Here is a 12,903-nt window from a genome sequence, read left to right as displayed (position 1 = left end):
TCGGCTGTGGTAGATGTCCTGGATGGTGTGGAGACTGCTACCAGTGATGTCCTCTGCTGTTTGCACCATCCTCTCATTTAAAAACATTACTTAAAGATTTAAATGCACGATAAGTTAATTTGTTGCCAACCTTGGTTGCATTAACTCTTGAAAAATTTAAACTCAGAAGGGGTCCAATATTAGAAATACTTAAGAGGAAGAAAAGCAATTCAGTTTTTATCTAGATTTAAATGTACAAGTACAAGAAGTTAACTTTTTTACTCTGATCCTGAGAATAAGCGGGGGGTTGGGGAGTAAGTGTTGAGTTTGTTTTATTAGGGAATCGCAAGCCAATTGTGTTAGATCAGAAGTTTGTGGTAACCGTGGATTGCTTTTAATGTGTCTACATTAAAGTGCCCACTGCGTAAAAAAAGGTCTAACCAAGCATATTTTGTTAGCTCGGTGTGAACACATGAATCACACTCGCAGTGACTCAGATGTTGTCACTAATCAGTCATGGCCATCTGAATGGGAGTAAATCCCACCAGCAAAGGCACGGGAACGTTCAGAAAACTGGCTGAGAATTACTACAGGAGCAAAGAATTTCTAAAATCCATTAAAAAAAGGTCTTAAAGGAGGATATTCTTTAAAAAAAACTGACATTCAGTTACAGAGTTGAATGTGTTTGGAACAAATGTGCAAGATGTTTAACCATCAATTACTTTAAAAGCTCCAGGTGTCCACATATATCTGTCTGCAAGGCATAATGTAACAAAGTATTCTGAGATATCAAGGCAAATATATAATTTTTCAATAAAGCGCTCTTGCCCTCTATTTGCACTTGTCATTAGTAAGCCATTATCCTTGTTGTTCTTATTTACAGATCACTTTGGAGCAACTGGCTGACAAGCTTGAATTAATGTACATTCAGCAGCGCTTATTCTTCTTCTCTTTTTCTTTTGCTTTCTTGCTCTAAGATTCTTAAAAAACCACCAGCTTGCATGGCTCAAAGGCGAGTCAGTGGTGCGTTAGTCATGGAGAATTATCAATTAGCACAGATGAAATGGCCAATTGAAAAGGCCTCTCGAAACGTATCGCCCTCTCTGCCTCTCGCACTCAGCCTCTCCATTTCTCACTGCCTCCCTCTCCATTTGATTTACGCCGTGTCTGGATGGGAGGCACGCCTTTCAAACGGAGGATGATGAGTGCATCGAGGATTCACAATTTTGCACCACTAGCATTTTATTTAAGTATTAATTAAAACGTCTGAGGAGCAGCACATAATGGACTGTGTACACTGACAACTAAAGGCATTAGTAAACGTGTGCATTCAGAAAGAGAAGACAACTTGTGAAGTTTTTTTTTAGTCAGTATAAATGTCAAATCCAGAGGGTTTATTTCCAAACAAATAACAAATGTACTAAAAAAAATACTTGCATTCTCAAAAAAATACTAAACATTTGTCATAAAAAATTAATTTAATGCAGATAAATTAAACCTAAAGGCTTTGATCTGCAAAAAATTGGGTAGATGGTGAGATTTAAGGTGGCACGGTGGATCAGTTATTAGAACTGCTGCCTCTCAACAAGAAGGTCATCAGATCGAAGTTCTCTCCGTGCAAGTTTTTTTTTTTTCTTTTCTTTTTGGGTACTCCAGTTTCCTCCCACAGACAAAAAAAAACATGCGTGTTCGGCTGATTGGTAACTCTAAATTGTCCCTAGGTGTGAGTGAGTGAGTGACTGTCTGTTTGTCTCTGTGTCACTGTGATGGACTGGAGACCTGTCCAGGGTGTCCCCCGCCTCAGTGACTGCTGGATATGGGCACCAGTGACCCCCCCCCCCCAACCCAAAAAGAAGTGGATAAAGATAATGGATGGATGTTGAGTTTTTGGATTTTGTGCAAATGCAGATTCACAGGTTTCCAAAATAGCTTTTTTTATGACAACAAAATGAGCAGTGTTACCTATTGTACCTGTCATATGGTCATAATGTTTTGGCTGATCAGTTTATTTTAAGGCAGGATTTGTGAACTAAATAAATAAAAATAAAAATAAATACCGCACATGCAAAGATGAAAGAGATTGATTAGAGTGGACTGTAAAAAAGCAAAAACTATAAAAACCTTGTTACCATCTTTGCACACTTCCACACACTCGTGCGCACTGAACCTTCACTAATCAGTTCCTAGGTGTGTGTGTGTGTGTGTGTGTCAGCAAGAGCAGCAACTGTGTGTATGCGCAGGTGTGTGCGTTTGGAGGTGTGTGTGTCCTGAGGCTGCTCAGCACCAGGTACAAGCTCTTTCACCCATATGGTGAATATTCCACGGGGAGCGAAATCTTGTCGCTTCTCATCTGTAGACGTGCACACACACTGACGGTCTGACACACACATACACAAAGACATGAGTGCTCAGTCATGCACACACAGAGAAACAGTCCCGTCACGGCTGGCGTAGTCCTCCATGAGAGCAGAACATGGAAGCTGAGCGTATTTCAAAACCAATTTATGATTTTTTTTTTTTATCCCTTTTAGATTGGAATTTTTCTGTGACAAGTTTAAAATGCAGATTTTTACAAATACGTTTTCATACCCTTTAACTTGGGGATTATTATGAATAACACAAATTATTTTCACTATTTTTACGCCACAGTACTATAACCTGTATTTAAATTACAGGTGATCTACAGTATAAATAATAACTTTTTATTCCAAAAGTGTTTTTGTGCACAACTGAAGTCAAAAAGAAGAGGACAACCTAGTGACTCCTCGCTGTATGTTTCATATTTATTGAAAAGGAATACAGCACGTGCAGGGGTGGGTTGGTGAGAAATCTCTATTCACTGCTTGTTTTTGACCTTCTGAACTGCTTTTGGCACGATTGCAAGGACCAGTCTATTTACTTACAGAGATCAATATCATATTACTGCACAGCAAATAACGCGGCATCACAGTACAAGCCACAATTCAAATGCAGACGGAAAGAGACACAAGCTGAGAGGGGCAGACAAAGAGGGTGGATAGCAAGAGTGTTAAAGGTTGTGTTTATGCCAGGGGCACTGGCACCATGTTGCAGTTGGTGTGTGTGCTTTTATGGGGTGAAGCCAAACGTGTTCAGTTGGTGATGGGTAATGTGAGTGAACACTTGACTGGCAATGAACAAGACTTGCTCAGAGTGTTTGCGACTCAGCTGTTGCGGCCTTCCTTGAGGCTGAGGACTGCTTCACACACATGCACAAACGAGTATGCATGCACACTCAATTAAACAATTTTTATGGCATTAATTTAATTGTCAGGTCCGCTGACTGTAGTGGCATTACCCCTCCCTGCACAACACTAAACCCAAATGGCAAAAAGGCGCATGCGTGCAAGCAGATGAAAACACACATGTACAAAAGTGTGTGTGTGTGGGGGGAGAATAGGCAGATAGGCTTTGTTGCTGAGTTGCAGATAAAGCAAAACAAAGCAGGGCTTTGCTATCAGCATCTCACAAACTAATCAGTTTACCAGTTCACCACTGCTCTGCAGGCCAGATTTGACTGAGGCTTTAACGCAGGGCAGTTTAATCACAGTGAACAAAGACGAGCTTTGCAGATGATAACAAAAAAAAGTAGTGTACAGTACAGTCGTTGTACAGCTGCTTTATTCTTCTATACGAGAAAAACAAGCCCCCAAGTTGCGTTTTCTCTTTCGCAAGAGTGTGAGTTTTGCAAACCTGTTGCATTTCCGCACAAATAGACAGAACAAAATGTTTTCGGGAGCAGTTTTAATTCTTTTGTCACTCACCCTACAACTACGATGATGAAGTCGAGCAGATTCCAGCCGTTCCTCAGGTAGGCGTTGGGGTGGAAGAGCAGGCCGTAGGCTATTACCTTGAGGAACGCCTCCACTGTAAAAATGATTAGGAACAGATACTCCACACGCTCCTGCGGACACACAGAAACATGACAGGGCCATTTATTTATTAGGGAAGAAGCTTCTCAGAACTAAAGCAGATAATATAAATGTAAACGGAAGACGGAAAAATGTTCTTGAAGTTTATGATTGCGCTTAAAAGGCGGGGACATAGAATGAAACCTTCAGTTAAATGAGACAAATGCCAAAATGTGTGCAGTCTAAATGCAATAGATTATTCTTGATTTTTTTTTAAGTGCACATTAAAAAGGCTGTTATATAAACTCTTGTTTTTTACTCCTACATAAAGAATTATGACCAAGTACATAAGTTGTGAAGACTTGCAGTGCTGGCCAGTTACGCTGCTCCTCGTCTGAGTTTCAGTGCCTGAACAAGATGTTCTCTTGCTCTTTTCCAAGATTTTGGCTTGTGTGTCCATCTGTGTGTGTGTGTGTGTGTGTGTGTTATTTATACTTAACCTGTAATCGTGTACACAATCAAAGCGTTTTGATTATTTAATTAGAGCAACTAGCTTCCGGTCCCTCAAGGCCACTGTCTGATGCACAGAAAAACACACACAGATGTCCACGAGCGCTATTTCTTTTACAGTGTTCCTCAGAAATCGTTGTCACAGCAACGACCTTCTTCCCAGGGTCCTGGGAAAAGTCCTGAAGTGGCTTAAAATGGATCTTGTAACTTTCTGATTCTTTGGTGGCGTTGTCAACAATTTATCATGAACTTAATCGACTGTCACGTCTTTGTCGTTGGCTTGGAGCAAAAACGAGATACAGAAATTTTTGTCCACGTTAATTCCTGGATTCAGAGGTATCTTATGCAACAAATAGCTTACAAATATATTTAGCTGTGTCCATCAATCTGCCATTTCATCTCTGTCTTACTGTTTTCCCATGGACCCCCATGTGTAGAGGGCCAGAGGTTTGGGACAAAGGGCCAGTCAGGTCCCTCCAGACTTCAGCCTCTTCCCCTGGGAAGGATCAGCTGGACCTGAACCTGGAGTAACATGGCTTTTGCATGTGTTCAAGTTTACTATAATAACTTCACAAGTCAACAGAGTTGTCAAAAACATGAAAAGCAGTGATGATTTAGACCAAACAGCTCTGATTATTGTATGCAAGGGTTATAAATATAACAATATGAACATAGGCAAACAGTAAAGTATTCAAAACTTCACTGAGCCCACTTTTTCTTGTATGTTTTTACTATTACTATGTTTGGAAAGATCCCAAGTTTCCACTTTTACTTGTTTCTAGATTGCCTGGATCAAGTAGCCCACCTCCCATGACAATTGTAGCGATGAATGCCAATCAAAAGAATTTCTGGCAATGTCAATGTCAATTTGTATATAAATCACATAAAAACAACAAAAGTTGACCAAAGTGCTTTACAATAAGAGAGGTAACAAAAGTGTGAATCACATTTTCAAGGTGTCTGAAAGGGAGATATGACTTTACCTTGGCAAGGAGTCTTACTTGGAAGAAACTGGATTTCACAACTGCTCGAGTGGTTCCAGTGGAGCGGCCCTATCTGACTTAATGGGCAAATACAACTGAATATTATCGGCAAAGCAATGAAAAGGAATGCTATATTTTCTAAAATTGGACCCCAAAGGTAGCATGTAAAGGCTAAAAAGCAGTGGACCTAAAATAGACCCTTGAGGAACCCCACAGATTAGAAAGGCGCAGATAAATAACATTACCCTAAATGAACAGAAACACTGTCAGTCAAGTAGGATCGAAACCAGGATACAACTGTGCCTTTAATACCAACCACCTGCTCAAGCCATGCCAAGATGTTTTGGTCCACAGTATCAAAGGCAGCAGAAAGGTCTAAAAGCACAAAAACAGCAGAGCTTCCTGCATCAACGGTTAATAAAAGGTCATTAAAAACTCTTACACGGGCTGTCTCTGTGCTGAGGCCTGATTTAAAACCCGACCTGCCCTGTTGTTGGCAGTTAAAAATCTCTTAAGCTGATTAAAAACAATTTTCTCTAAAATTTTTGACAGAAATGGACATTTAGAAATAGGCCTATAGTTTAAGAGCACTGTTGGGTCAAGGTTTTTCTTCTTTATGAGTGGCTGCACCACTGCACGTTTAAAAGTAGCTGGAACACAGCCTGATGAGAGGGACATGTTAATCAGGAGAACTAATGGACTGAAAGTGTGAAAGCTTCCTTAAACAGATGAGAGGGAGCATGTGACGTAGAAGGATTTTAAAAAATTGTTAAACAGCAAAAGTCACCGGCTCAAAATGTTCGAAGGCAGCTGAAGACAGAGGAAGTAAAGAGAGGTCTGTGTGAAATTGAGTTGTAAAGGGTCTCTGAGCAGAGATTTTCTCAATAGAAAACTTTAAAAACTGTTCAGGAGATTCATCATCACAAAGATTCACAACAGAGTTACAAACATTAAAAAGAACCTGAGGTCTGTGACTGTTTTAAACCGCAATAGATAAAAAAAGCAGCTTCAACAGCTCTCTGGTCATTTAATAAGCTGTCTTTAAAGGTGTCCAGTGAAACTTGCTGTTTGTCCTTTCCCCATTTTCTCAGCTGCCTGCACTGACATCTAAGAGTCACATTGGTGGCTGAGATGGAGACTTTGTCCGTTTGATTTTTAGTGGAGCAACAGAGTTCAGAATGTCAGTACATGAAGCGTTGAAGAGATCAGTTAACGCGTCCATGTTGGAAAGAGCAGAACTGAGGGTTGCAGAAGACGAGGTCCTTAAAACCCGTGGAGAAAAGCAGCGCAGTGTTGGAGGTGACTGCACGTGCAGAATGCACAGATGATCCAGTTCCTTGCGAACAGAAACGATTGCAGTGAACAGAACAGTTGGTTCAATAAAAGAGCTCCACCGTTGACACATTTATTCCAAAACAAAACAGTTTCTTAAAGAAATCTAAATGAGTTTTTCTTACTTCTGTCAAAAAAATTAGATTAGGACGGGGGGGGGGGGGGGGGGGGACCTAATTTGAGAATCCACCTGTCTGACGTAACACCAGTGGTTACACAGTCCTCACCGTTCAGTTAGTGTTTGGGTTTTAATATCAAGTTTTAGGAAATTTGAAAAAAAACAAAAAAAACCCTGAAATTAACCAATAAAAAGTGACAACAGATTACAAGTGCAAGATAATGTGGGAACAAAGGAGATTCCCAAACAGACCAAGGTTCATCAGATTTATTTACAAAGCTTTGGAGAGCAGTCCAACAATTCACAGAACATGCAAATACAAGATTACACGGTTAGTGCTCTCATCCATGTGAAACCCTGTCCTGCTCTAACTTCCTGAACCAGACAAGTTAGTTTTATAGAATAACCTCCAGCTCAGGCCTCAGCTCCTCCCCTCCATGTCCGAGCCGCCATCGAAAGATCCGCAAGGAGTGGATCTGAGTCCAGGACTCTGCTTGAAGGCACGTCACCATATCATATCATCTCTATGATATCAATCAGCCCTTGATGATATCGAAACAACCAGTTATTTCTGTTCCTCACTGACTGGTCACAGTAAGAGTGACTACATGGAACTGTTAATATCACACATCACAAACATGAGCAGAAGGACATCGCAGAATGTTCCCACAGAAGACTTATTGATCATGATGAGTGCAAATAATACACATTGCACTGACAATAGAAAGCTCAGGCATACTTTTTTGTTCCCTATAATGTAATTTTCATGTAATCTGATATATTTTAAAGTGTTTTCCTTTGCTTATGAATATTCATGTCTCTTGTCAATGAATAAAGTGTCACCAGAATTAGGATTCGGAGGATTTAAGCGCTTTGAAAGAGAGAATTTGTAAAAGGCAATGAGGTATTTTTGTGGGGCAAGAGCATCTACACATGAACCTGAATAACAAAACAGTCTTGAACTTTACTCTCTGGCATCTTAAAGATGTAGATTAAGATTTTCTTCTTAAACACCGTCCTTTTTATCTATTGCTGAGGTACCTGTGTCAGTTGCAGAATCTGTAAAATGAAATCTTTTAAGCCATCATATGTCCTTCAGACACTCGCACACAGAGTTTATTAATGTTAAAGTAATTAATCTCATAAAGACCCCCCCGCACACACACACACATTCTGCCTCTCACAAAAGCTCTCCATCACTCTCCCCTTCTCAAACAAACACAGATACATGCACCCGAGTTGCGTATCTGCCGGTGACAGGCAGACAGTGTGGCGCTCGGAAGAATAAAACAAAGAGAAACATCTGGTAGGAACAGCTTAGCCTGACACACACACGGACACACACCTCCCTTCCTCCTTTCATTCCATTCATACAGAGCCATAAAGGGAAAAATCCATAAGGGGAACGACTAATTTGGTTAGTGACAGGAATGAAATGAGAGATAAAAGATGAGAGAAAGAAGGGGAGGAAGTGAGAGGAAGAGAGCCAGAATAAAGAGACTGAGAGGGACAAGGAGGTAGACGGAACGAGTGAAAGGTGTGGGAGCAATAATTGAGTTAACAGTGATAGGTCAACCAAACCACCTATCCATCAACTGGACCAATCAGATTACAGTATTGACATCCTACCATACAGTGTGCAATGTTTCCATCTGAGATGACCTTCTGTGTTTGGGTGCACGCTGCAAGACAGGATTAGCCATTAAGCTGCTTTTGAAAGATCCCACAAACGCCTCATATTCGGTGTGTGCGTGCAGACGTTGAACACACTGTACCAGCGACTCGCCCGTGAGACTCAAAGCAGAGCGAGTAGTTCAAAGGTAACTTGTGAGCCCATTCAGTATGTCAACAGAACATACTGTGGAGACCAAAACAGGTAGCAGGAGAGTTTCAAATCCCACCATGGACGGTGAATTAGCTTTCATCAATTTTATATGAAGTAAATATCAAAAATTATGATCAACAGGTGGAAAATCTTAAACTAAGTTCACATTTTACATAAAAACCCAATTTTGTATTTTAGGAAAATCACTATCAGCTCATCCTGTATGTATGCCAATCATTTATTTAGGTTCATTTTAAACTGCGCAGGATTTACTGTATTTTTTCTATTATAAGTCACATTAAGTGAAACAAAATGGTGAAATAAGTCAAACTTTATTCAACTCATTCACAATAACCACATAAAATCTGTTTGAGGTCAGTAAGCACAACCAGAATTAATACATAAGGCGCACCTGATTATAAGGCTCACTGTCCATAAGTGCACCTTATAGTCCGAAAAATACGGTAACAAGAAAAGTGATTTATTTTGGATAAGAGTTGATTCTTATCGTTTTTCAGCACATTTTAAACTCCTGTTTGTGTTTTATGTACTTAACGCACGTCAGTAGAGAATAACTAAGCGGGGGTGTCTAAGACCTTGTGTTTAAGTATCCAATGCTAGATGTTTTTATTCTGTGCCTCCACCCTGATATGTAAAAGACTCTTTGTAGTCGAAGCAGCCTAGACGACATTTAATTTTCTCTGTCACTGTCTCTGTGGGAAGGGTCTGTGTGTGGCACAGCTCTGCAGTGTTGGAAAAAAGGCTGCCCTAGACCTTGACACAGTGTTTACGAGTTCTATATAAAAAAATAAAAAAAACATTTATTTCTTCTTTTTTGATAATGAGAAATGATGCATCATAGGGAGATGTTGCAAATAAACTGAAGAACCTTTTTTAAAAAAGATCAAATTAATATTTAAATGCAAATTTTGTGTTTATAGTGATAGTACCAAAAGGAAAACAGAAGATATTGATTATAAATACCTAATATATATATATATATATATATATATATATATATAATTGTGCAATGTCTCGTGCTTTTTTGATGTTTAGATGCAGCTTCCATCATGATGATGTGGATTTCAACCAGCACTACAGATTCAGGCTAAAATCTGAACCTTATTACTATAGATAGATGGGTTTTTTTAAATGTCAACACATGGTTTTCTGTTTTTATTTTGCTTTAGGGTTAGGTTTATAAATAATATACCTGGTTAAGTTCAGATATTAAGGAGTACACAGTTAAGAGTCAACAAACAAGTAGTTACACATTTTAATAGTCATAGTTTCTGTTACGTGGCATAGACATTGCCCCATAACAAAACAAACAACTGCTTATCAAGACATTACTATCAAACAATTTCTAATTGTGAAAAGTAACACTGCCAAATTTTGGAAATGTGGATCAATGTTTTTATTACACATTTCCTAGTGAGACTGAACTGTCTAATCTTGCTTTGTCATCTTGAGATTTGCAGCAGATTGTAGTCTCGTCAAGCCTTCATGAAGTGAGAGGCGGGATACACCTGGACAGTTTGCCAGTCCTGCAGAAAGCCAATCACACTCAGCTGCTTCACAAATCACAAGTTAATGAAACTTGAGCATCTTTATGAACTGGCAAGAAACTACTTGAATAAAACCAATGCACATTGGACACAGAAGAAGCTCAGACAAACATTAGATTTGAACCTTAACAATCTGGTTCTACCAGCTATTGTGTACTATCACCAACTCGTGTGGATCTAATTGAAGAAAAAAGTAATGACACAACAATATTTGTTTATTTACAGATATGTCCACTCTAAAGTTGTGAAAGGTAACTTTACACTTCTATCTTTCTCATAACTTCTTATCTCCCCATTCTTTTTCTTCCTCAATCCATCTGTTTGTCCCATTCCTTCCTTCTTTTTCACCTCATCTCTCCTTCTCCTCATCTCTCTTTCTCTCAATCTCTGTGGGTGCCAACCAGAAGTTACCATAGAGACCAGGATGGGTTCTGATGGGTTGCCATGGAAACTGTGGGCTACAGCAGCAGCAGCAGACATTTTTTTTTTCCCACACAAAGACAGATGACACTGATCAGTACTGTACCCAGAATATCCACAGCACATAGTCCTAATTACTATTCTTCTGTCAGCATCTAGACTTCCTATTGTGTGTCTAAAGCATGGGGACACATGCATATATTACCAACAGAGTTCTTGTACATCTGTGAAACTGTGTGTTTGCACACTTGTGCCAGCGCCAGTGATGCTAAGTGCTCTAGTCTAGATTACATTTCATCAAATAACAAAACAGGAAAGTCAAGTGTCTCACCCTGTTATTTTGTGTGCCAGTGTTGGACTACGTTGCTTGTTCAAGGTAACTTAAATGCAAAATCTTAAACTGTCCACAATACCATTGCCAGATTCATAGTGTATTACATCTTACTCAGTCACTACTTTGCAGAGGTGGACAGTAACTACAATTTAAATGTCCATACATGGAGAAACAAATACCGTACCCATAAAAACAAAGTCAGCATGAGTTGCCTTAAGTACCACACTTTACAGCTACAAACAGGATTCCAAAAAAGTTGGGACACTAAACAAATTGTGAATAAAAACTGAATGCAATGATGTGGAGATGGCAAATGTTAATATTTTATTTGTAATATAACATAGATGACAGATCAAAAGTTTAATCTGAGTAAATGTAACATTTTAAAGGAAAAATACGTTGATTCAAAATTTCACAGTGTCAACAAATCCCAAAAAAGTTGGGACAAGTAGCAATAAGTGGCTGGAAAAAGGAAATTGAGCATATAACGAACAGCTGGAAGACCAATTAACACTAATTAGGTCACTTGACAACATGATTGGGTATAAAAAGAGCTTCTCAGAGTGTCAGTGTCTCTCAGAAGCCACGATGGTAAGAGGATCACCAATTCCACCATTGTTGCGCAGAAAGATAGTGCAGCAATACCAGAATGGTGTTACTCAGTGTAAAATAGCAAAGACTTTTACGTTATCATCATCAACCATGCATAACATCATCAAAAGATTAAGAGAATCTGGAACAATCACTGTGCGTAAGGGTCAAGGCCGTAAAACTCTACTGGATGCTCGTGATCTCCGGGCCCTTAAACGTCACTGCACCTCAAACAGGAATGCCACTGTCAAGGAAATAACAGAATGGGCTCAGGAATACTTTCAGAAAGCATTGTCATTGAACACAATCCACCGTACCATCCGCCGTTGCCAGCTGAAACTCTACAGTGCAAAGAGGAAGCCATTTCTAAGCAAGCTCCACAAGCTCAGACGTTTGCACTGGGCCAGGGGTCATTTAAAATGGAGTGTGGCAAAATGGAAGACTGTTCTTTGGTCAGATGAGTCACGATTTGAAGTTCTTTATGGAACACTGGGACGCCATGTCATCCGGACCAGAGAGGACAAGGATAGCCCAAGTTGTTATCAACGCTCCGTTCAGAAGCCTGCATCACTGATGGTATGGGGTTGCATGAGCACTTGTGGCATGGGCAGCTTGCATGTCTGGAAAGGCACCATTAATGCAGAGAACTATGTTCAGGTTCTAGAACAACATATGCTCCCATCTAGACGTCATCTCTTTCAGGGAAGACCCTGCACTTTTCATCACGATAATGCCAGACCACATTCTGCAGCAATCACAACATCATGGCTACGTAGGAGAATGATCTGGGTACTGAAATGGCCAGCCTGCAGTCCAGATCTTTCACCTATATTTGGCGCATCATAAAGAGGAAGGTGCAACAAAGAATGCCCAAGACGATTGAACAGTTAGAGGCCTGTATTAGACATGAATGGGAGAGCATTCCTATTTCTAAACTTGAGAAACTGGTCTCCTCTGTCCCCAAACGTCTGTTGAGTGTTGTAAGAAGAAGGGGGGATGCCACACAGTGGTAAAAATGGACTTGTCCCAACTTTTTTGGGATTTGTTGACGCCATGAAATTTGGAAACAACAGATTTTTCCCTTAAAATGACACATTCTCAGTTTAAACTTTTGATCTGTGATTTGTGTTCTATTCGGAATAAAATATTAGATGTTGGCACCTCCACATCATTGCATTCAGATTTTATTCACAATTTGTTTAGTGTCCCAACTTTTTTGGAATCCGGTTTGTACCTATAAGATAGTTCACATTTGAACTCAATTCTCCCTGAACTTTGTTGCACCAGAGTTCCACAGGGTTGTGTGCTCAGCCTCCTTCTACTTATTTATCTATCTATCTATCTATCTATCTATCTATCTATCTATCTATCTAT

General features: G+C 39.8%; 1 protein-coding gene across 1 annotated transcript in view; it reads right to left on the bottom strand.

Moving 5' to 3' along the window:
- cacna1c (calcium channel, voltage-dependent, L type, alpha 1C subunit) overlaps window positions 1–12,903 on the bottom strand; it is a 200,286-nt gene that overhangs the window by 74,302 nt on the left and 113,081 nt on the right. The window contains exon 4 of the mRNA XM_037695828.1: window positions 3,762–3,901. Within this exon, the coding sequence (XP_037551756.1) occupies window positions 3,762–3,901 (140 nt within the window). The remainder of the gene's footprint in view (window positions 1–3,761; window positions 3,902–12,903) is intronic.

Source organism: Nematolebias whitei, chromosome 22 (assembly GCF_014905685.2).
Source record: "Nematolebias whitei isolate Nwh7 chromosome 22, NemWhi1, whole genome shotgun sequence".
In the NCBI taxonomy this organism is placed as follows: Eukaryota; Metazoa; Chordata; class Actinopteri; order Cyprinodontiformes; family Rivulidae; genus Nematolebias; species Nematolebias whitei.
This window is presented reverse-complemented; position numbering and strand designations above follow the sequence as displayed.